Source organism: Boleophthalmus pectinirostris, unplaced genomic scaffold (assembly GCF_026225935.1).
Source record: "Boleophthalmus pectinirostris isolate CB_2022bp ecotype Guang Dong unplaced genomic scaffold, ASM2622593v1 HiC_scaffold_18, whole genome shotgun sequence".
Lineage (NCBI taxonomy): Eukaryota > Metazoa > Chordata > Actinopteri > Gobiiformes > Gobiidae > Boleophthalmus > Boleophthalmus pectinirostris.
In genome coordinates, this window is record NW_026571133.1 from 25496911 (window position 1) to 25522039 (window position 25129).

Consider the following 25129-nt stretch of genomic DNA (forward strand, 5'->3'; position numbering starts at 1 on the left):
TTCTCACAAGAATTACGTAATAAAGATGAAATTGGTGAGAGTGGATTTGAAATATAGATCAGAGGGTAATCCAAAGTTAAACATGAGTTTCATTGCCTCTTCATTTATTTTAATTCTATGTTGCTTTTTTAATATCCTGTTTTTGGGTTATGCTACAGTTGGACCTATTGATGTATGGGTCAGTTTTATGTCCTCTTAAAAGTCATGTTATGTTCTTTTCTTCTATTTAGTAACAAAATGTAGATCATTGCCTTATGTTTTGTTCATTGTAAACCATATCACTGAAGAGACAAAAACACCTTGATAATTGACACTGTTCAAAACTGCTGAACTAATGTTCGGCTACTGTCCCACCTCCTCACACTTGCATTGCACTGTAGCAAGCAGCAGTTTTTTAGTTTTACTTCTGAAAAATGGCGAGCCAACATTTCTTTACGGTTTTAAAATGTCCAATATTACACAAAATGGACTTTTGCGAGCTTTAAGCCATGTTATGATGTTGTTACCTCCTCAAAAAACATACCTGGAGTTTTGTTTTGTTTAATTCATGCATGTTTGCGTAACCCTTTATTATTAGCCTGTCTACATTTCCAAAGCTGAAAATACTCTTGTCCACCTTGTGATGCGGTAATTTTCATGTTAACAACTACATTTAGTACAATAGAGATTGGTAATTCCAGTTCTGAAATCATATAAATGATTCTAGTGAAGGTTTAAGGATTTTTAAAACAAACTGTCATGTGCCACATGACACACAGCCTAAATATGCAGGGTTTGTGTGTTAAGCATACGTGAATGAAACAAAACACAACTCCAGGTATGTTTGTGAGGAGAAAACAACACTATAACAGAGCCAACTACATCACACCAAACTGAACAGAATCTTGAGAACCATGTGCTTTTCTGTAACACAGGAAACTGACTCACGATGAGGGGTCTGCTGTTCCGTCATGTTTTTAATTCTTTTTGTTCCTTTTGGCCTGATTTCAGCTCTCACACACTCTCCCATACACTGGGTACATCACAAACACTCAAGACAAAAACTTGGTGTGACGCAGTGCTGCAGATGAAAAATCCTTGTAATGACCCATTGAGACTAAGCTAACGCATGCTCACCAAGTGTCGGGGGTAATGCATTATTGAGTTGTTATCAAGTAGTTCAAACACTGTGGCGCCAGCTGCCAGCAGTATCTCTTTTTAAGGCTTGTTAACTTCGATGGCTTGTTGCTCCGAGTCTCTTGTTAGTAGTGCTCAGATGTGGATGCCTTATATTTTCCCTACTCCATAGTCAGTCTCTGAGTCTGTCCTAGCAAAATCCATTTTCAATATGACTGAAGGGTAAATAAGGCTAAAACATCTGTGAATTATGTGGTTTAAATTCAGTTCAAGTCATTCAGTCAAACAAGATGCAAATGAGTTCAAAAGAAAAAAAAAATACACATACATACATTTTAAGGTTGCACTATACACAACACACAACATAACTATATTCAGATTGAGTTGAAATCTTTATAACTACAGCAGTTAGATTTATACCACAGAAAAATCATGAAGCAATGAAGATTACTCTTTGGATGCAGGATGGAACAGGATCTGAACTTTATGCTCCAAAAGTTTCGACATGTAAATTATATTAGAAAATTATGTAACCAAACACAATAGACAAGTGTCTCCTCTATATCTACCAGCTGCTGTTGGTGCTGATGTCCTGCAAATATGACAATGAAAATGTAGGTCAGTGCATCCACAAGAGCTCACTGGGGAGGGATCAAAGGCTAGTCACTGAGCTGTCTCACTGTTTGTGAATAGTCAATGTTTGATACAATCTATGCATACAGGCCGCACACCATTCAAATAATAATAACAACAAACTCAGCTACTCAACTTAACTAATTGTGACAAGGCTTAAAAATAACTAACACTGCAAAAGTCAGATTGGAGAGTAGTGAGCAGTCTCTTTCCTCCAGTCTTCCAGAAGGGAAGCAGATCCCTTGTAATGTGTGACTGAACCAAACTGATAGAACATTTTCCAGATAATGACACACACACACACACACTAAGAAAACAATAACATATGAGCTCAACAGCCTACAGGTCACTGTGTACAGTGAAGGTCCTGGCCAAGATAGACATACAAGCACAATAATCTAATACAAAAAGAGTTCATCTTCAACTGTGACGTGATACGTCTGTGGTCTACTATGTTCTGTACTGTATGCCATTTGTTTTATGCACACTGATAATGAATTATCTGGCTGTCTTAAACTACCAACCAATGAGCAGGTCTTGTTGTTTCCAAATAACCTATATTCACAGTGAGAACAAGCAATGAAATAATTTTATCAGCTACAACAAAGTAAATCAAAGTCTATAATGCCAATCTCCTCCATGTGGAGGTGGCCTTAACTTCCACTTGTGGCTGGTTTGTGTTAGCCACAGACACCAGGGCCTATCACATATGTCTTTGTACTGCAGCATGGGCTGTGTGTGGCTGACAAGTGAAAGATATGAAAAAAGAGACTTCAAAGTTGGTCTTTTATCTGCTCAAAAGACCATGTCTCCACATGTTCTATCACGATTGATACCAGACTTACACTGCCAGTGGGATGAGCCCAAAGTTTACATGGCACATACTGCACAGTTTATGAAATTGAGATTCAATGTTTAATTTTCTCAGCAGGTTTTAGCAGTTAAGAAGGCAGCAGATGAGAAATGCTTTCTTAATTCACATGCCATAAGTCAGGCCTAAGGGCAGCTTCTTCTCAGCAATTCATGCAGTGCCTGCAGCCTTGTCTACAGTCACCTAATATCATCAAAGCAAAGAAGTACACACAGTGCTTCAGGACACACTCACATGAATAGTACTTATCCTGCACAGAGTTAACTAATGGAAGTGTTTCTGATTTTATTCCAGCTAAGTGCCTAAAGTTACAGGATCCTGACAGTCAGACTCTAAGCTGTAGCCTGCCATCTACAGAAACTCAAAATGGAAAGTTACATCAACTTGTGAATAGTTACACCAACACGTTAGCATTTCTAGGAACACACACATATAAGAAGAGAGAGACACCCAGTTTAAAAATATAGTTACTCTCACAAAAACAAAGACGACAGCAGACTCTTGTGAGGAGCCTGTCACTATATGGCTTGTTTTCTTAATTCCTTAATTTCCCAATTGAAAACAAAATGGGAGATGGCAGACAAAATCAGGACCAAGACTAAATGTGAGTGACAGGATTTGCCTTGTTCAAAAAAGAGAAGGCAGGAGAACACAGTCTGTGTAATGCAGCCCAAATGTTAGCTTGGTAGTCTTAGTAGAAGCATTGATTACCCCTGTTGGCAGCCGGCCGGGTGCGACTGCGGGACCTGCTGCGCTGACGCTGCAGTCGAGACTTGCCCAGGAATCTGTAGTAGTACGAGGGTCTTCCAGAACCCTTCCTGGTGATTCCAGCCATGGTCCCAGTCTACAGCACTACAGCCCTAGATGATCAAATCCAGAGCCCCTTCTCATCAGGGCTGCAGCCTCACAGAGAAGTCCTCCTTCAGTAGAGTTACTGGCACTGTCCTCATGTGGTGATCAACATGCTGTCCTCTCATACTTTTCTTACTGTGGGAAGCAGCAATCAAACCTTCAACAACTTGAGAGCTGAGACTCAAAGTGAAATGTGGCTCCGCCCAGGACACTCCTCCTCAGAGTTTCCCACAGCATGGGCCCACATGCACAAGTCCGGAATACTGGAAGTGTGTTTCCTGAATGGCAGGAAAACTGTTCCTGTTTCTCTGAAAGAATGCCTCACACACATTATCACTGAGCAGGTCTGATCACCATTGTGTCTGCTCAAAGCTACTTTCTTTTGTGGACAACAGACAAAAGAGGGAATATGAGGTTTGAAAGGAGCAGAGGTTTTGGCCACTTACAAAACAGGAACTGGCTTTGACTTGAGCGGAATGGAGTTAAGAAGCAGTGTCAGGTTACAGTATGTCTTTGTGGCCTTGTTAACCACGCTAATCTATTACAGACCTCAGATAAAGGCGTGTCAGTGACAGTAAGCAAGCAGTACACTAGGTCACCATCCTTTGCTCCCACTGCAGCCACATCCACAACATGCTCCATATCTTAAATTTAAACTGCTCTCATTAGCCCCCATAGGAAAGGCTGGGAATGACCATTCAGAGATACATGTCTATTTCCAACAGCCAATCAAAACAGGCTCCTTAGGAAGGGAAGCAGCTGGAAGCATGTACACAGAATGAGTGACATGCACAAAAGCTTACAGTCCTCACAACAACTGTGGCACTGGGACATTTTTGGAGTTATAATAATTTGGGCAAGGCATCTTCGTCCCAGTCATTACACAAGCTATCATGAACATTACGAAAACACTTGATTAAAAATAAACAGATCTTATTATTGACTTGATGAATGAATAAACGAATGACTTATCATTTGCATGTATTTTGCAAGACTGACGGCAAAAACGGACGAGGAAGTAACTGCAGCCTATAGCAGAAAAAGACACAACAATGATCGGTTATACAGCCCAGCCAATTAGTTGCTTTCATGTGATGGACCTTTAAGATGGGCACTATATCCTTCAGCAATAAAATTTAATTAAATTAATAATAGTAAGCTAAAACCAACACAGACATTTAAAATGCAGTCATTTTACAACAACCTCTCCACATTTGTCAATAGCCTTGTTTGTTTGTTCCATATATAATGCCATTAGGTAAGCATCATCCAAAGTGAGTCAGACACAGCATAGCAACCAATACACACATATATGTACGCACACACAAACACACACATACGTGCAAACAATGAGTCGACATCTAAGTAGAAGTTCTACTGTGAGGCAGCGTCTCATAAATACACATTGACGAGCCTAATAATGTGCCTCTTGTAAGTAACAGTGGCACGTGTGAAGTCCTTTCAAACTCTAAGCAGAACACATAATGGGCACAGTGGGAGCACACAGCTACAATGGATTCTTGTTAGGCATCCATGGACCCTATAGACATGCAGACCAGTGCAGTGAGGGGGCTCCTGTAGTTCATGCACTCCAAATGCTTTTAAAAGACAGACAGGAAGTAAAGCATGTATTTTATTTTATACAGTTAAAATGAATCTCAATAAATTAAAAAAGTTTGTGTGTGAACATAAAATTCCCATAGAAATATAATTAAGCTCAAGAAAAAGTTCATTATTTTAAATAAGTGTGTTTAGTGCCCTGTAAATTCCCAGTTGAGAAGAAAATAAAGTGAAGTGAAGGAAGTCTGGGAGTCCCTCTTTAGACTGCTGCCCCCGCAACCCAGCCCCGGATAAGCGGAAGAAAATGGATGGATGGATGGAGAAGAAAATGGGACTAATACTTGAGCCACAAACAAAGAGACATTGATTTATATCAACAGCCTGTGCTAGTGTCTTTATATGCTGGTATTGTATCTCAGAGAGAGATGTAAACACAAACTCATCTGAGAGCATCACAGGGATCGGACACTCTGAAAAACTCTCTTTGAAAAAAGAAAGTTACAGATAACAAGTAAAAGAGCACATTAAAAACATTACACCTTGCGTGCTGAATGCAATGCCGCAATTCTAAGCATCTGGAAGGGCCGAGACAGAGTGCAATGTCTAACATGTTAAAATGCTGACCCCTGGTGGTCAAAACCCATTACTACTCCTCAGCTCCAAATATGACTTACTGATAGTTCGTATATATGCTGTTAAATTATACAAATTACATCATGACATATATTTAAATAAAGGCATAAAACTCTGTATCTGATATTTAAGCTTTAGTATTACATTTTCCTGTCAAAAATGTAAAAAATGTCAAAAGTAAAAGCGGTAAGTCACTAATCACAAGTTGTTAAATACATTTCTATTAATGCCTGTTTTTGATGGTATCTAATAACATTTATAATTATGAATGAATCTAGACATCCCTAGGTAAAACTTTTTAGTGACAACTAAAGAGTCTAAATAGTAAATGATTACAATGATTAAAGCTGGTTGATCTTAAAGGAGAAAGCAGTGGGAGAAGATGAGCATTGGTTTATGATGTTAAGTGTCACAGCACTTTGGAAAGGTTCATTTTTCTAAATAAAGTGCATTGGAAAAGGTTAAAAAAAACACACACATAAATAAATAATCAGGCCAGTACTGTAACTAAACAAAAGCAGAGTATGTAATCTGATCTTTATTTATAGTTTTATCTTGGGCCCTGAAACTATTATAGTGCATACTATCTGAGATGGAAAGCATCAAGTCATTAGTCTTGCACTCAAGGTTGCATTTAGAGGTTTGTGAGCCCAACCAATATAATTACAGCCGCCGGACAATAAATGTGGAAGATAATAATTAAATAGGCTACCTACAAGATGCTTTTTCAGCAACAAATGAGTATTTGGAGTACCATAAATATAGGTCAAATGTTATAACTATGGAAAAAAAATCTGAGAATATTGTAGGTCTGTCATGATGATCGCTATATCAACTTTTTGTTCAATATATGAAAGCTGGAACAATATATTTTGGGGCTCAATATTTATTGTGTGCATACTGTGGACAGGATTCTGGTATTTTTTATACTGTCTGATAAATGTCTAATATTTATTTATTGTAGTTCATGCTTTAATGATACTGTATTTTAATGGTTCACAGTGATTATGCTGATTTATTTTTAATTATGCAACAGTCATAAAGCAGTTTCAATATTACTATTTATCATGATATTCCTTTGTAGCAATATATCATGCTTCAAAATGTGTTATCGTAATAGGCCTAGTCTATTGTCCAAAAGAATATTGAGATATTCAGTCAATACCACCCATCCCTAATTTAATAATTAGGTGTTACTTTGCAAATACATGATACAAGTCAGTAAAAACAAAGCAGAGGCATACAGCTTAGAGCTCCCTGTGCTGCTGCTATAGTGACCGCGTGGTATCTCCCTCTCATGCTCTCCTTTCTTCTCTTGTATTCAGGCCTCCCACTCCCTGTTGGCCCCAGACTAAAGGCCACACTGCAGAATGTCCTGTCCAAAGGCGAACTCATTACACAAGACTGAGCCACTGAGCGAGAACAGAGGACATCTGTGAGACACTGATGGACAAAAAACCCACAGCCAACACGGGGCAGATCAGAAGAACCGAGAGCACAAATATGAGGAGAGAGGGAGAGGGGGAGTAGAGAGGAGAGAGAGAGAAGAGAGAGAGAGAGAGGGTTAGAGTGAGGCAGAAGAGAGAGAGGGATACTACTAATGAAGCAGGCTGTTAGGATGGGAACAGAAAAGGCTTTGGAGCTGTTTCCAAACATGACAAACAGACATTGAGTAGAACTTCATTTGATGGAGAGTCACAAGGGCCACCACAGACTGATGATGGATTGACAATGCAGTACAGTATTTTAGAGAAGCTTTGAAGCAGGCAGCGTGAAGTCCCCGAGAATGAGTAAGCACATTTTTGTTGACTAAAACTTCTCAATACAAACACATAGCGTGTGAATCTAAACTCAGGCCTTTGGGAGGGAAAAGAAGATCTGAGAAAAGATTTTTCAACAGCAAAACTTTGCAGAAAGTTCAAATAATCACCGTCAGTTTCAGTTTGGGAACATTTCATCAAATCATCTCCAAGAGGCAAGGTATTATCTTTTATCTGTCTCCAATTCACTTTTATTTTCACTGTAAATAAATTAGTATTTTGCTTTTGACCATGCACTGCTAATGGGGCCTGTCAGGAGCAAGACCTTAAAATACTGCCCTTGAACAGATGTGTGACTACTAGTATATTTGGAAGATTAGGAAATTATTCTCTCAACTTGGACAGACATGGACAAATTAAATAAAATTTTCTGGATGCACACTGTGTTGACATACACATTTCTACTTTTCTGACTGTTTGTTTAAACTAATACAACAGCTAAAATCCCAAGTGTGGCTCAGAAAGGATATACTGATAGAATTCATCATGGTTTTCACAAAGTTAGCAAAGTGTAAAAGTGCTGATCTATTACTGACCAGAGGATCATAGCGACAGTATGTCTTTACCAGTCCTTTATATGAGTATATGTTCAATCCATTATAGTAGCACAATAACATCTATTCCCTTTTCATTAACTGGAGCTTTAGGATGACTTTACAGAGATTGTGGAAATGTTACAGACAGACTAAACTGAAACGCATTTTTACAGGATTTCTATTCAGACAGCTTGGACAGGGAAAGCTGTAAAAGTGTAGGGGATGGAGAAAGCCAAGAGGCCAGTTTTATAGGTAACAAAACATGTCATTACACAAGTGAGACTGTTGCGCCTCAATTACCCTCCTGCTCGATCCAAAAAGTTTTATAGCAGCTTTTTAAAAGACTCAAACTAAAGGTACTGCAAGAAGTACTATACCTCACTTTCTGCGCTATACAATTTTATAATGTTATATGTATTTCATTTGGTCTGTTAAGTCTTCATTGTTGAACTGTGCAAATTTACTTAGGGAAAGGTTAGAATTCTGCAATTTTCATATACAGAAATACTGGTTATTTTGTCTCTAATCACACATATTAAAGGGTCTGGAGTAGGGATGGACAATATTAGAGACAGACATGATATTCCATAACTGTTTTTTGATAACAATATTATTGCAATATTTTAATACTTTTTTCCACAATACATTAAGTTAATTTAAAACAAAAAATGCACATGTCAAACTGAGTCAAAATAAAAACTTGGCAACGACAAAACCAAGACCCATTCAAAGCTAATGTTGGACATAGTAAGGAAAATCATGAAAAAAAATCTGCCTTACATTCCAAAATCAATACAGATCACTAATTTTCTTGCAATATCAGTTATTGCATCACCCAATATTGTAATATTGATATTATTTTCTTTATATACTTCGCAGAGACACTGAAAGTATTGGTCCAACACTGTGGAAATCTGAGTCAATGAAATTCAGAAACACTCATGTTGTTTAGGATGGAATTTAAAGAATTTGTCCAGTGCCCACAATGGTGTCTACTGCCTTCTTATTCACACTGACTCTATTGTTGATGAACAATAAGCACAATATGTAAATGGCTGTGAATCATATATTGCCAGTAGAGGAAAACAGGTAGTTGGCAGTTGGACAGATATGGGGTCTCAGTCCTCCCTCAGCAGCTGCAGTGTCTACAAGACAAATCAAATAACTTCACAATGCCATTCATTTTAACTCCTACTTTGTTTAATTTTGTTTAATAATAACTTCAGAGAGAGAGAGAGAGAAATAGAGAAAGAGAGACAGAGAGAGAGAGAGACAGAGAGAGAGAGGGTGCAATCAGTTGGGTGCAAAAGTATAAAGAAGTCTGACCTTGGTGGCAAAGTAGGCAGGCTGCTCACCCCACACCAGTAATTTTAAGTAACTCATACAAGTAATATCTGTTCTTTTCTGTTAGCTTTTAAAAACTACATTTTTGAATTGAGTTCACTGCCATTTTGATTCATGCAGTCAAATTTTCAATGTCATAGTGCTTTTCCCTACACAGGGGGCAGGACACCAGGGGAGTGCCAAAATCTGGGACAGTGCAGCCAAAAAGTAGGTTTATAATGTAAATGTTCTTGAGTCTATATCTGAATCTCTTCAAAGGGTCATAATATGAAAGGTGTGGAGGTAAGCCAGAAGAAGTCAGGAATGTAGGACATTAAGATTCTTTCTCATTCCTGTTTTATTTTTAGAATATGAACCAAATAACAAAAATACAAAACAAAGTAAACATATTATTTTAATGTACATTTTGGCATTTCTCACTGGATATGGAGCATGTGCCTTTTTGTTGATTCTGATGACAAATGTGGAACATCTCCTGATCAGTCTGCCGGTTTCCATGGAAACACGGGAGACTGGTATGCATTGTAAGAGAAATTATTTGTAGGTTTGATAAGGGACAAATGCTGGGCTAAAAAGGTCAGATTGCCAATGAGTTAATTATTGAAATGTCTGCCAATAAAACAGTAATGTCTCTACAAAAGAAAATCTTCTTTTCATCAGATTTGACTGAACCAGACACTTTAGATTTTTTATTCTATTTGAGACAGTTACACAGAAATACAAAGAAAGTAATGTTAGCTTTGACAAACTCACTAAAGTCTTGCACAAAACAGTCTTTATTAACAGTTTTGTCTTGCTGTCCATTAAAATGGTAACTCAGAATTGCTATGGGCCACAAAAGAAGCAGTGTTACGTATGGATAAAAGAAAATATATCTTTCAGGTACAGATGCAGCCACATGGGGTATTAAGTCATAAAACAAGAGAGCAGTTTTGCCATTCTGAGGTAGTTTGTCAATGTGGTTCATTGAAAAAAGTCTTTACTCCAAAACTAATTGGATGATCTCTGACAGCTCAAGTCCAATTATGGGCTCTGTATGTGTGAGATGTGGTCTGCACAGTATACTGCCCCAAGTGCTGCTAGTTTTACCCGTGCGTGACTCATCTAACAAGGCCATACAAATATAAACATGCTGCTTGTGTAGCAGCACTTTCCTCCTTCTACAGGAAGGCCTCACAGTGTAGACAAAGAGCAGAAAATAAACATTCAAACTTATGAGTATTGTCCCCATTGCTTTACCTCCTACAGTATTCAAGCAACTGTGCAATATTATTAGCACTTTCACTGTTTTCAGAGACATTTCAATGAAAAGGGGAACGCCATCTGCTTATGTCCATGGAGATGTAATAATTTTGCCTATAATGTTCCAGAATATGGCATTATCTACAAGAACAAAATCAGGTGATGCCACTAAACCAAGCTGCAGATCAGATCTGCAGAAAGGGAACCACGCCCACAGTAAGAAAATTCCAGACAAACAAGTAACATCATTATGGATAAATATATATATTATTCCCACCAAATACTTGCTGTGAGACCTTTAGTTTTGTTATATTACTGACAGAGTGATAGCAAGTGAATACTTTAAAAGGTACTTTGTCTACAATAGATTTACATTTTTTTTCTTATTTATTTTAAGGTATTTCTATTCTGCCTTTCACCACTGGCATTTATCGCTTCCCAGACAAGTATTCACCACTATCTTCTAGGTTTGAGTTTGATGACCATAAATGTATGAAGAATGTAGGGGCAGCTGCTGTGCATCTGCAAGAAACCTGGTGGCACACTGCAATGTTCTTTGTCAAACTCAGAGCCTACAAGAGGAGAAGCAAGCATAGCAGGAATTACATTGCTTTGCTGGTAGCTTTGAAGGAGACTGCTTGTCAAAAAGCACAGTATGAAAGACTAAAAGTGAAGGGCCACATCTGCTCCTGGGCCACTGAATTCACATATACATAACAGATGGAGTCCAGCTGCATTTATAATGAGAGGGAATGCACAACTCACTGCACTATTTTTCATAAAGGTAGTAGGTATATTGCAAATACCAGCCAGAATTTCCTTTGGGGTCAATACCTTATATGCGTCAGATAATACATGTGGTGCACATTCTCTGAGAAATATGCAAAATTTAAACAGTATTATCTTGAATAAAAATGTGAAAATACCCTGATTTTATGGATTACACAAAGCAAGTAAATGCTTGATATAGTGGCAGTATGACTGACTTTTTAAATATCTGTTAAATAAAACACAATTACTAAGACCCAATGGGTCACTCTGTCACATTTGTACTGTGAAGCCTTCCATAGTATTTTTGCTGGTGCACCCACAAATGACAGCAGTTAAATTTGTAAAAGACAGCAGAGTTTGTGAATATTTGTCTACGCTTCAGTTCCTCTAAACAAAAAATGGCCTAATTGATCATGATCATAATGAGCTATAATGTTCATCTGAGGCACAAAGGTGTTTGTCACTATATACAAACACACGTTCAGTTCCAAAATTTTCTGTATTTTTCCAACAGTTTTAATGGAAATTTTAATATATTTTATCAATAAAATTTTTGAAAATATTAGAAAATATTTATATTATATGAAAGAAAAAATATAGTACCCTCTACCTTACTTAAAGGTTGTATAGAGGATTTTCCAAGGAACGAGAAATCCAGCGACTGTTTGTCCTTTTTCAAATGTTGCGCATGCATGAAACCTCCCCTCCCCTACAGCTCCCTACGTAGAAACGCCTCCTCCCGCCTCCTCCTTACGCCAGAAACAGGTTTGTTTACAGCCGGTGCGCTGCACATGACTTGTAAACAACTAACTACAGTGTTGGTTAGGCAAGACGGAGAAGTGAGGAGCGGGGGGAGCGGGTGTGCGGACATTTTGTTCGCGGACGAGAAGTGAGGAGCAGGGAGAAGAGCGGAGCGGGGAGCGGGGAGAGGAGAGGGGAGCGGTGCGCGGAGATTCCGTGCCCGGAGAAGTGAGGAGCAGGGGGAAGAGCAGAACGGGCAGCGGGGACAGGAGCAGTAAGGGGTGCAGAGAGGGGGGCGCGGAGATTCAGTGCGAATGAACTAGCTACAACACGCAGCAGCAAGCGGACTCTTTCTTTGCCTTGAAAATTACGTTTTCAGACATAGGATATCGCATTCGTGTCCTGAAAAATGTTTGTCTAGCTCTTGGAAATAAAGTACGTTTTCATAATAAGCAGAAGTGACCTGTCCAGGAGTAATTTGGCGACCAGTGCGTCAGTCTTTAGACCCTGCGTCTGCTTCAGTTGCGCCATCGCTGGAATGAATCTTCAAGAATCACCTTAGTTTGGCTTCGCTGCTTTTCCCCTTGTCTTCTTCTTTCAGCAATCTCAAAAACGGACTTTCTTTTGTGGCTAACTGCTCCTGGATTCTTGTCTGCCATTGCAACAAACTTTGTGCGAACTGCGAGGAAGATATAGGTAAAAAAAAGCCGCTAAGAACTGTTGCATTGGTGGAGTAAACAGCGTCTGTGCGTCTTGCGTCTGTGGACTGCGTGACAGGCGTACGCAAACCACGTAACGGCAGCACGCAGGCAAGTCAGTTACGCTAGAAACATAGGGAGTTTGATTGACAGCCTGTCAACTAACAGATAACGAGGCAATGTCGTTATCTATTGGCAAATGTTTAGCTGGCCCCACCACGTCCAGAGTTGATGAATTTTTATTCTCTTTTTTTTGGTCATCATAATTACAAGGCTACTGCACCTCTATAATGCTATCATTGACAATTTGAAACAAAAAAAATCCTCCATACAATCTTTAAGCAGTATGTTTAAAAGTTGTGGTGTGGATATTACAGCAAATTTCAGTCCAGATTTCCTTAAATCCTGTTAATACAAAACACTTTTTGCCTGGAAACATAGCCAGTGAGTTTGGATTTCATAAGCAAAAACAGCAAAACAAGTGCATTCAAGAAGAGCGATTCTAATCTCCAGGTGCTGTATCAATACTTTTCTTGTTTGGGTTACTATTTCACAATGGCACCACTGGCTGTCTTTCACTCAAAAGGTCACACTTAATTAAACAGAGCTTACTCGCATTCAGCCCTGTGCATAGCTATTAGAAAAAAACACAGGGAGTCACTAGCAGATAGCATGCCAGTAGTCGTGCACATCACTACAGAATAGATAAAGGAGTAAAGCAACACTAGGCTTATCTCCATGCACTTCTGGGGAATACACACAAGTACCACTGGGATCCTATTATCTCCTCAGTCAGTGTGGTTTATCACTAAACTCTATCGCTCTCTTATCACTGTTTGTGAGATAAACCCACTTTCACTGGCTGACAACAGTCACAGATTGGCAAGTTACAGGGATGTGAGAGAATGTGGTCATATGACAATGTATGACAATAATTTTTTTAATGACTATGTACCTGCTTAAAACAGGCCACCAAAATAAGCCATTAGTTAATTGTACTAATGTGTGTGTTACATTAAGGACAGGTGCTCTTCACAGACATTGATGGATGAAGTTTGACATTAAGCTTGGACAATACAGCAAAACAGTAAGAAGAATAGCCATAAACAAAAATCATGATGCACTGTCTGATGTCATCTTTCTTTTACAGCTAGTTTGTCTGTTTTATAATAGACCACTGACCACCCTCCACTCTTCATGCATTGCTTCATTCATGCAGGTTTTTTTTGCTTTGACCACTTCTGACCACTGTGAACTGAAGATGCTCTAACCTGAAAAGACATCCAAAGAAATCCAAAGCCAAACTCACATCTTTACAAATTTAAAAACTGGTATTTCTCTTTCACACTTCACTAGTGGGCACTGACTGGAACATGTTTCAACCTATTCCATAGACTTTTAAAGTCTCCAAGATGCAATTACAACATACGCTATGACATAAGAATTAGAGATTAGTAGTTACTGTAAATCCACTTGAAATTCTAAGTACATCAAAACACAAAATAATCTGTCAGACTGGTCCATCTGTAATCATACCAGAAATCTATTAGTCTGCTTCACTGATTTCACTTTCTTTTTCACATAGGAAATGTCAACAGTCTCTGTTTGGAGTTGTAACTGGATTGATACAGGAATTCCAATCCAGCAGTCCATAATTCCCGCTCGGTATTCCCAGTAATCCCTCGTCTCCGGCTGTTGTGAGCCGACTTCCTTCCCCACAGCTGCTGGGTGGCTCTAATAATAGGACAACAATGCCTGCCCAAGCCTGGACACACAGTTATAGCAAGTAGTAAAAAGGGAATCTCATTAGACACACACACATTCACAAACATTTACAAATTTCTTCAAAAATAAAGCTCTTATTTTCAAATCACTTTCTCTTTGTACATGCCACTTCAATAGAGCAACTTGCAGACAAAGTTGTTGCATGTTAGGTTGTTGCAAGTAAACACATGTTGGTGGAAGAATGATGAGGAGGTTGAACTCTCAAATAAGCTGCTATCTGTGGTAAAGGCAGACAGAGACAGCACTGTAATCATAGCAGAGCTGATAAATGAAGACTACATAGTGCTAAAGTAGCTAATGACTACCTTGTGCCTATGCTACACACCAACAGACAGTAAAGAGCTTATGTGCAAGATTGTAATGTTTGCATTGCAAATCAGCCAAGACTGTTAAACTCTCTTTGACAATGCCCTGGGAAATAAGAAATACACATACAATTGTCTAAACACCTCATGACTTACCTCTTCTTTTTATGTGTTGCAATAGAAGCACATATGCCTCCTGCCCCCATTTTAACTCTACGCCATTCCAGTACAAAAGCATTCCAATTCAGAATCACACTTTTTCAGTTTATCTTTAAAGGGCTAGAAGGACAGTGCTTGCTTACCTCAGACTAGGTCCCACTGCAGAGGTAAAAGCAAAAGTAGGATCATCCTGAGAAGCATCAAGTGGTAAATCCCCAAACTTGGCTCACTGCGCTGCCTTGCTTTCAATGTCCGTCTGCTCGGACTCATTCAAGGTAGTGGACAGGGGAAGTATGCATGTGGTACTATCCTGTGGCATCCAGCAGGGTTAGCAAGCCCCCCACCTCAGACATGCACAATCAAACAGAGTTAAAACGTTCTTTATGCTGAGTTGCTTTCTTGTACTTCCTTTACTTCCTTGCTCCATGACTTCAAACGCCAGAAAAACTCCTCGTTCTTCTTCTCTCACATGCTCAGGCTAATGAAAAAAGGGAAGCACAGGGAATGCCTCAGCACTCAGAGCTTTGGAAAAGCAGGAGGAGGTGGAGGAGGAGAGGGGGCGGGGCTTTAGTAAAGAGAGGGCTAAATTCCTACACTACGGCCGTCCAATCAGGAGCTTTGATGCGGTTGACCAAAAACCGCGGGGCCAGACCAGGCCTCTCACTACCACACTCCAGCTTTAAGGCATTAGTCGGAGTTTGTCTTGTACAGCACTTAAGGTTAGTCTGCGAAGGCAATGTGAAGAGCAATAAAATAAGTTAAAGGATCAATGTGGCTTTTTTGGGAGACAATAAATGGTGGAATGTTACAAAAATTTACAAAAATCTTTTGCAGATTGCAATGGTGTACAATGTTACCGTAATAAAAGTAGTAGTCATAGTAAGTAGTAACAGTAAGAAGTAAACAATCATTTTATTTCTTTTTTCAAATAACTTATTGCAGATTTTGGTGCAACTTCTGTAAACAAAGTACATTCTGTGGATGCTAAAATCTTTGTTGATCATGCGTATACCAGAAACAGATGTACAGAAATAAAAACACTAGCCATAGTAAGTGGTAACAGTAAAGTATAAACAATAATTTCAGTATTTTTTTAAATAACCTATTGCAGATATTAGACCAACTTCTGTAAACAAAATACATTTTGTGCATCCTAAAATTTGGTACAAAATCTTTTTTGATCAAGCGTAGCCCCGAAACAGATGTCTAAATATCAATAAGCCCGTTGATAAGTCTCTAGTGAAACTATTTGTAACCCGGTCTACATTCCTCATCCTTTTAAGAAGAACAATGGCCCTCTCATGTTACGCTGTCCTTGAGTAGAGATTTGTCAACTCCAACCTGAATGGTGGGAGCAGCACTTTCTTCTCACCAGGTAACTGACCATGCACTCACTACCATTTTTCTCCTGGTCTTTCACTGCATGTACCATAGATGATGCCTCAGATAGGAGATTATGTCATACATGCATGCCAGTAATACACTGTGGCAGTTATGTAAGACTGATTGGACAAATCTTGTGTTATTGCTGTTGTCTTATAATGAATTCCATCCAATTCATTCAACTCACAATGCTGCCGTTGTGTGATTGAACAAATATATTAACTTTTACAGATTACACAGTACTGTGCAAAAATGGTCAGAAAAGCAATAAAAATACAAATTTAAAAATGCTATATTTTGATTTATAATACAATGACGAATGAATACAGTTACTGGATATAGATGTAAATGTGCTGCTTTCATAGTTAAAAGAATGTTTTATATGATTTTGAGAAATGTTCCAAAACATGGTTGTGTTCTGTGTTCATTTTTTGTGTGAGTGAAGGTAAACATCTCAAACAATACACATTCTTTTAAACACTCCTGGATCCAGAGTTTTCTTAAAATATTTTTACACAAAAAGAAAATGTTATCTTTAGTGAGTTGTGTAACTTGTACAATGTATAAAGTAATATTCTATCACAAAGTATCTCTGACAGGCATGAGTGATTACTATGGTATGTGTGCTGGAGTTTCACACCATGTTCACTCTAAAAACACACCTCTCCTTTTATGTTTGTGCCCTGGTCATCCGTAAATCTTCACCCTGTCACTGTGTTTGTGCACTTGTGTAGCTCAGTCCTGGAAGTATCAAAATACAACCCTATTATATCTTATTGTATTGGCTCAGGTATTCTGATAATCACTACATCTGCCATGTAATCTTGAAGCGGGACAGATCAGAGATAGTCCTAGTGTTGGATAGGAATGGATATATAAGCAAAATTACTCCAGAAAACGCTGAGGCCAGGGAAAAATTTACACTTAAAACAAAATCCTCCACATCTCTCTCACTGTGTTTGAATGTAAAGTGGAAAACTGGAAAATGCATTAAAAGTAATGTGTACAGTATATTAGAGGCAGACGGAATGTCAGCAGAGGCCATTTTAGACACAAAGGATCTTGTGTGTGACACGTGGGGTCAGACCTCTGCTATACAAACCATGCCATAAATGCTTTTTGTGGATGAATTTAATTCCCAATTCCCACAGGTAGTGTAGGCCTATGGTTAAATTTAAGAGAAACAAACAGAACACAGATTTTGGTATATTTTTGATTTGGTCTAGTGGTCTATTTATTACACTGATTGTATTATATCTGGTCTAAGATTTCAAATTCAGTGTTTATTTAGAGCAGTCACTATTTTCAGTTAACTGTACTTCTATATTTGTCAGTGCTAGCTCCTGCCCACATTCTTGTATCACTTCAGCCTCCATACTGTTTGATTTGGGGTGTTTTGTCCAACTCAGAAAAGTGTTACATTTCTTATTTAGTTTTAGTGGAAACTTTATTCACGATTCATTTAGTCTTATTCTGTACTTGATCAAAGGCTCAATCTTTCCCTCAGCAGGCCAAAATTGAAGTGCATTAGCAGGCAAAAGGCCAGCCATAATAATGTTTTGTAAGTAAAGTGTTCCACAGGTAAAAGATTTATTGAATTGCCCTTTATTACTATGCTGTTAAAAGGACACAGACTGGTTTTGCATCCTTTCCTACTCCAAGTCTTCAGTGCAGAATTTAAAGGTGCACTGTGTTCTTTCTTGTCTCCATGGAGATGCTATTGCGTTGTCTGGAATGTTCCGCATATTGGAATGTTCCGCACTATAGAATTAAACTTTTCCATCCCCAGGGAGATAAGTAGGTGACTTCACTAGGTCTAGTCACAACTCAGATCTGTGGAAAGGTAAGGTGACACAGTAAGAGTACATGTTTTGTGCACTATAAATAAATAAATGCTAAAACAATACCTTCAATGCCATTCCAGGCAGAGAAACAAACATCTCCATGGAGACAAGCAGGTGACAAACCCCCACCAGAAAAGTTACTCAATGAACTTCAAAATGCACACTTTTGAGGCCTTTTTCCCAATACTCCCAACAACTAAAAAGCAATGCACGAAGTCTTGTTGTTGTCCTAGTATTACAATAATCACAAAGTCAGACACAGTCCTTCTCTCTCAGATTCCTCTTTCTCTCTCTGCTGTGTGGGCTGAGTGCATTAGCATATGATTTACAAAGACATTAGAAGCACATTCTTAACAAATGTGTAGTGAGCTGCAAGCATGAAACAAGATCAGTGGCTCTGGTTCTGGCTCAGACATAAACACATAAGGAAAAGATAGAAAGTGAGGCAACACTTCAGGCACATAAACATATACAGTCATTGTTTATGGGTTCCTTATTATAAGTCTATGCAGCGGCTGTAGTGTGCACTGCTGACTGACAGGCCCACATCACACAGGCTTTCTCAAACTGGGCCAAATGGACAAGTGCCACTGTTATGGCTGGACACTGGTCAACTTTCTGAAGCTATTGCTGAGGTCTTTACTTACGGAGTTATTTATATCCAGTGTTAGATGAGATGTGAGACTGCTGAACTGCAACTCAAGATTCCCAAAAAGAAAAAAAGGAGCAAATTCATCAAAATAATCTCAACTTTATCAGTGGCAAAGTAATTTAGCTATATGTCAAAGGTTTGTTCATATCCAGCCAGATGTGACACATAATACTTTGCTTTGTGCCAGTCCCAGACCTGGAAAATTAGAGAGAAAGGGCATCAAATGTTAAACTGACATCAGATTTACTATAGGCAAATTACTTCACACTGTAAAGATACTCTTGTCGAGATAGAAGTCTAGGCGCTATTTTACTGGGAAGACAACTTTCTTCATTGTATTCATTCATTGTAATGCATGACAACAATTGCACTCTTTGTTCCCAAGCATTGTTGCGTGACCTCTTCATGACTATCATTAACTCATTTATTTGATGTTGACATAAATGAAGTTATATGAGATTTGGCAAGGATGATATAAGCAACAAAATCAAACTATGGACATGGTCTAAAAAGTTAGACCAATACATGCAGACTGTTTCATATTTGTGTATGAATCAACTCATTCTGCTCATTAAAATAATAACAGAAATATATGAACAATATAGGTAAACAAAAAGTAACATACTACAAACAGCTGTATCAAAGACATACTTAAAGAGGCTAGACCCAGTACAAGAACACATAGTTGTGGTCATCTAAAAAAAATCTTGAACAACTAATGACATCTCCTGCCAATCAATTAGTATTATTTTAAGTTTAATCTGACCATTTACACTCACACTGCACACACAAAACAACAACTGCACTATTTATACATAAAAAATACTAGGAACCAGTGTTGTAACAGTGTTGTAAAAGTGTACGTAAATATCAGTCTTAAGATAAATCATTTCATGCTTCCTCATTTCGGCTATTGCCCCATATAATCTAAATAAAATAATTAGTCGATTAATGCAAAATTTGGTTGACTAAAACAGCATCAGTCGCTTAATCAACTAAATGACTAAAGGCCTACAGCTCTACACATGACACATGGCAAAATAATCCATTCAGTAAAATGAAAACATTCTTCAAACCACAGCCCTGAAGCACTGTGTTTTTTTGTCTTAATACAATTTGATTATTATTCAGCTGTAACCAGAAATATTCACACTTTAAATAAAAGTAGAGAAGAAAGACTTGTTGTTTGTAAATGTGGTTTTATATATCTAAAATGCAGTTTTGTACTACTGGCTTCCAGTGGTCCAGTTAGCCATGTTCAACTAGGACAGGGATACACACAGACCTATTTACATGAGAATGAAGGGCATGGATTACAACTGCCCTGATTGCCCCTATGTTAATGGTTTTAATTAGGTTTATTCCAGTCACTAATTTGGCTCCAAAATGTCCTATCATAACTGTATCTACTTCCTAAATGCCATAAACTCAATATGTGACAAATGTGGCTTTATGAAAGACAATTCAAAAGTCAATTTGAATTGCCTTGAGCACCAAGATGTATGCTTTGTGTTAGCAAGCAGATGGCCAATTCAAGGAAGCTAAAAATAAATACATTTTAATGTGCTGCAATCCTATGGAAGAAGACTACACCAAATAATTACTAGAATACTATTGTTTATTTTTTACTTTTATCAGTTGGGCTATGACCAATCTCCACTTAAAACTATTACAACAAGTTAAAGTACACCCACAACAGCAACTACTGCTTTAATGAAAAACTGCTACTACTGCTAATACTAGAGGAGTGCTAGTAGACTGAAAAATCTAAGGCCCACTGACAAGGTACAAAGTCCTTTTTTGAATAGAGTGATGTCAACATGTAGCACTTTTTCATGGCATTGTATAAAATGTTAAGAGATTCCAAGTGTCCTTAAACACTATTTAGGGAACCATGGAGTCTTGAAGCATTTTATTCCTGGTAGTTTGCTCCTTCTTATATTGTCTTCTAATAAAAGTAAATGTTTACAAGACAGTATATTGTACCTGGATATCTAGATTCCTTCCACCTCTGCAGACCAACCTTATGGTGCAACAGTCAAGGTGAGCATCAGCATCAATGTTCTAAATTATTCAGTTTGTCAAGTCCCAGCAATGGTCTAAAGTTCTGAAAGTTTTACAGGTTTCTTGTTCTTTCCTTTGTCTCATTCTTGTGTTATGGCAGCCTGCCCCTTACAAAAGCAATGTGTGGCTTAGGCGCTGGCTAGAACTCACAGCTACAGACTGCGTGTTCAAATCTGTTAAATCAGTCTGCATTCTTAATCATCAGCTTCAACAGAACAACTATGTCCATCCCAAAAAATACATAGAAACACAGGGAGAACATTGTTTTCTTTACAACTTTAGGATAGAATACAGCATGTGATCTAGTGAAGAAAAAAAGCAACGGAAAATGATGGGACGAGAAGGAATGAGAAGCGTCCCCTCTGGAATTAACTGTATGCTGTCTAGCCATTTCCTCTGTATCCCACTTTCATTCAACACCCACACGCCCCAACCACTACACAGTCTACAAATATATCACACAACCATCAAATTACCCTGAACCAGATCAGCACGCCCACAGCGCTCTCACATATGCCGCTGTTAATTATTCCATTCTGCAGGAGGCCAAAGAGGGACACAAGTGCCAAAAACTACACATGAAAGTAGAATTTGAGAGATTCCCTTTGCAGTTCCACTTCTTCAGTTGTATACTGTCGTTTCCATCACGTTGCCATGTAACACCCCTCACCCCTTGACCCTCAACAAAACACTTCTTTTCATTCGAACTACAGAGGCCCTAGTCAACAAAAACCAAATGGAGAGCTGCAGTAGCAAGCTCACAGGGAAGCCATATGACCCTACTTCCATCTTCACCAACATTCAAACTTTCCTTTCCTTATAATGATTTAGATTCAGCATCTCAACTTACCATTCTGTGCCTCCGGATGGCTGCTCACGTCAGTTTCCATGTTAGATGTGTCTGATAATAAGATCCAAGATTAGCATAGCCATATCTTAAAAGAAGTCGATGTAAGTGTTAGTCCAAACTGCTGTAGTTGTCGTCTCCTCTGCAGTTCCTGTTCTCCTGTTGAGAGTAGATTTTTGGCCAGGTCTCAAGTTCTGCTGCCTGCCTGCCAGCTCAGCGCAGGCTTTTACCACTGTGTTACATCTGTCTGACTGAGCCCCTCGCTTTGGAGAAGTGGTGAGAGAGTATAGCAGGGAAAACCAGAGGGAGGAGAGAGAGGGAGGAGAAAGAAACAGTTTCCATGCCGAAGTGACGGGTCAGATCTGGGTGGGCCAATACATGGGAAATAAATGAATATCTATACTATAATACTATGATGCATTTAACTTGTGACTATGAAATCATAATGTAAATATCACTAGAGCAATTACCATAATGAACTGAAGAGTGTGTTGTATGGAGATGGAGATCTTACTCTGCATTTCTGCTCACTGACAGAAAAGTATAAAACCCTGAAAACATGCACTTAAAACTCAGTTACTAAGGAGAGCATGTTTATATTTTTTGACTTATTAAGGTAAAAAAATAAAAAAATAAATAAATTTAAAATATATATGTATATATATATGTGTGTGTGTTTAATATATTTAATACGTTTAGAGAAAAAGCTATATTGACTGCTATAACCAGGGCTGCATTAAACTAGTATAATCCAGAAACAGAAATTACAACAATGGTGTGACATTTTGTAAGAACATATATCACAGTGTTTTAAGTACAGTTCCTGCCTTTCACATATGAGCCCTAAACGTTGACAAGTTCAAAAAAGCAAGAGCAGCCTCTTGCTGTTCAGTTTGGAGATGAGAAGAGAAGAAAGCGCTACGATTTGCTTTGGAATCCAATTCATCTTGTCATTTTATTCATCACAGTGCTTATTTAAAGTCAGTGCCAATGGACACAGGCGGGTGAGATCTACACTGATGAATAATGAGCTGAAGCACAGTCTGTATTTATCGTGTAATGTTGTGATGAATTGTACATCAGTTGAAATATACACGCATACTAGACATCTTGTTAATACATGTGCATTGGATTAAATAAACGTTGACCTACATATGAGATTATTTAAATGATATTGACATTTATATGGCTAAATTAATTAGCCAGGCTATAAAATGTAACAACATCCTAACTTAAAACATAAGTAAATTATTTAATAATCTGTATAGGTCAATATTTTACAGTATATGCTTTAACAACAAAATTTTGTCAGGTGCCTTCCCAGTTGTAAACAGCCACTGTTACTGGACCTACCTTAGTGTAATGAGTAATGAATTCAGCAGCTATCATGATGATAAGGATGAATACTACTCTAAAGCTACAGTAACAATTTAAAGGGCTAAAGATATAATTCTGCTGAAACACAAAATGCAAATATTTGGGAAACACTACCCTCTTGTGTCTGAATTCAATACAGGGATTGAAACAAACTCTCAGTATACAATGTCACATATGATGTATTTTACAAAATGTATTTGTAATAGTTGTTAGTTATCAAAAGGTTTCATTTCCAAAGCTTTTAATTGTAAAGACCATGAATTAGTTAAGTATTGCATGCCAGCCTATGAACCAGCAATGTCTCCATCTAGTGGTTACTTATGAATCAAATACTGAAAAATTGCACTTGTGCGTGTTCACATTAATCTGAGCTTAAGTAAAGTAGGTTGTAAATAACTCACCACTTTCAGTGGATATCTGGCTGTGGAATTCTGGAAAACTAGTTTCCACTGGGACACTGATGGTACGTCTCAAAAGATGGGCCTTGCATGATGCTACATGCCTCCCCTGGAAACAGAACACTTGTGAAAACACAGACTATGACCGCCATAGCATCAGAAAAAAATTACTACAAACAAAATGAGAGGAAATAATTTTTTAATTTAGTTAATGCTCAGGTCAAGTGCAGCAATGCAGAATTACCATAAGATTCTTGAAAAATGGCAAGGTGAACACACTGATTTAGCACCACATTGGTCTATGTCAACTTTTAGTGGGCTATAGTTTGAATACCAAAGGTTTGGCTTTCAGAGATTAAACAGACAAAAGAAGAGTGATGGAAGGAAGAGAAATGGGTGAGTCAAAGAAAAGATGTGAAAGGGATCTGATGTCCTCCAAAGAGAGTGATAATAGTTTATCGAACATCCACACACATCTGTTCTGGGTTTTCACTGGAGCACACCTAGAAAATAATAGTCATTGGTTCATCATTCAAATGCTTTCTGAACTGTGGGTGACTCATTTGTTCTCTTGTATGTGTTTGTGCTACAGAATGTTTAACTGTCCGCATGTTATCACATTCTCACAACACATATCAGCACTTTGATTCATTACTACAGTAATCAAGGACATGTATTTAACCTTGATCTGTAGGAGACATTTAAAAGCTGAGCACTGAGTACAAGTGAAAGTAACAGGATAACGGATGGTATACTAATAGTATTTTCTATGACATATGATGAACATTTACATCCACCATGAGTTCTATAGTGATCAAGTCAGGTGCTGCTTTAATCTGTTACTAGAATATATTGAGGGAGTGTGAGGGAAAGGCAGACAATAGAAGAGACAGAAGGATATGACAGACTGGACAGTCGGCTCTCACCTCCTCCTCGTTCAGAAGCAGCATCTGACAGTCAGGGACCACACAGTACTTGTTCCACATGGGCTTCTCCTCATATGAGCGTCCACGTGATATCCAGGGTCTAATTGGACTACGCACATCTGGAAAAAGTGAAACAAATCTGTTTACTTTGTGACAAGAAAGGTAAACTGAATGAGAGAAAGTCACATGTTAAACCAAAAGAGTCATTGCCATTTGTCATTTTCTATTAAACAAGCAACTTACTTTATTACACAGTAAAAGTTTTTTTGAAGATCACTCATTGCCTACTTTAGCGCAGAGAGGAACACAAACACAGCCTACAGATTCTGAAATTACACAATGCATGCTGTTTCTGTATAATTTGTCCTTAGAGCAACTTGGAACATTTGGCATATACATATAGCTATTTTGAAAGACTTTATAAAATTGTGTGTGAGTGCTCTGCACTCTACAGTAAACTTACTTCCTTACTTATAATGTTGAAATTCCATGGTTATATGACTGTTCTAAACAGACTTAAATACCCTACTACAACTATCTGCATCTGCCTGCCTGTATTACCTTTAAGGTCC

The 25129-nt window shown here is 38.2% G+C and overlaps 1 protein-coding gene across 5 annotated transcripts in view; it reads right to left on the reverse strand.

The window, feature by feature from the left end:
• The window catches only part of dab2ipb (DAB2 interacting protein b), a 92672-nt gene that overhangs the window by 63337 nt on the left and 4206 nt on the right, over positions 1 to 25129 (reverse strand). For 2 of the 5 annotated variants that reach the window (XM_055153723.1, XM_020921623.2), the window contains exon 1: positions 3332 to 3597. In XM_055153723.1, the coding sequence (XP_055009698.1) occupies positions 3332 to 3455 (124 nt within the window). In that variant the 5' untranslated portion in view covers positions 3456 to 3597. Of the gene's footprint in view, positions 1 to 3331; positions 3598 to 15209; positions 15238 to 21859; positions 22039 to 23634; positions 23741 to 24557; positions 24677 to 25129 lie in introns of those variants that run through there. The other 3 variants (XM_055153722.1, XM_020921625.2, XM_055153724.1) reach the window with 3 other exon arrangements.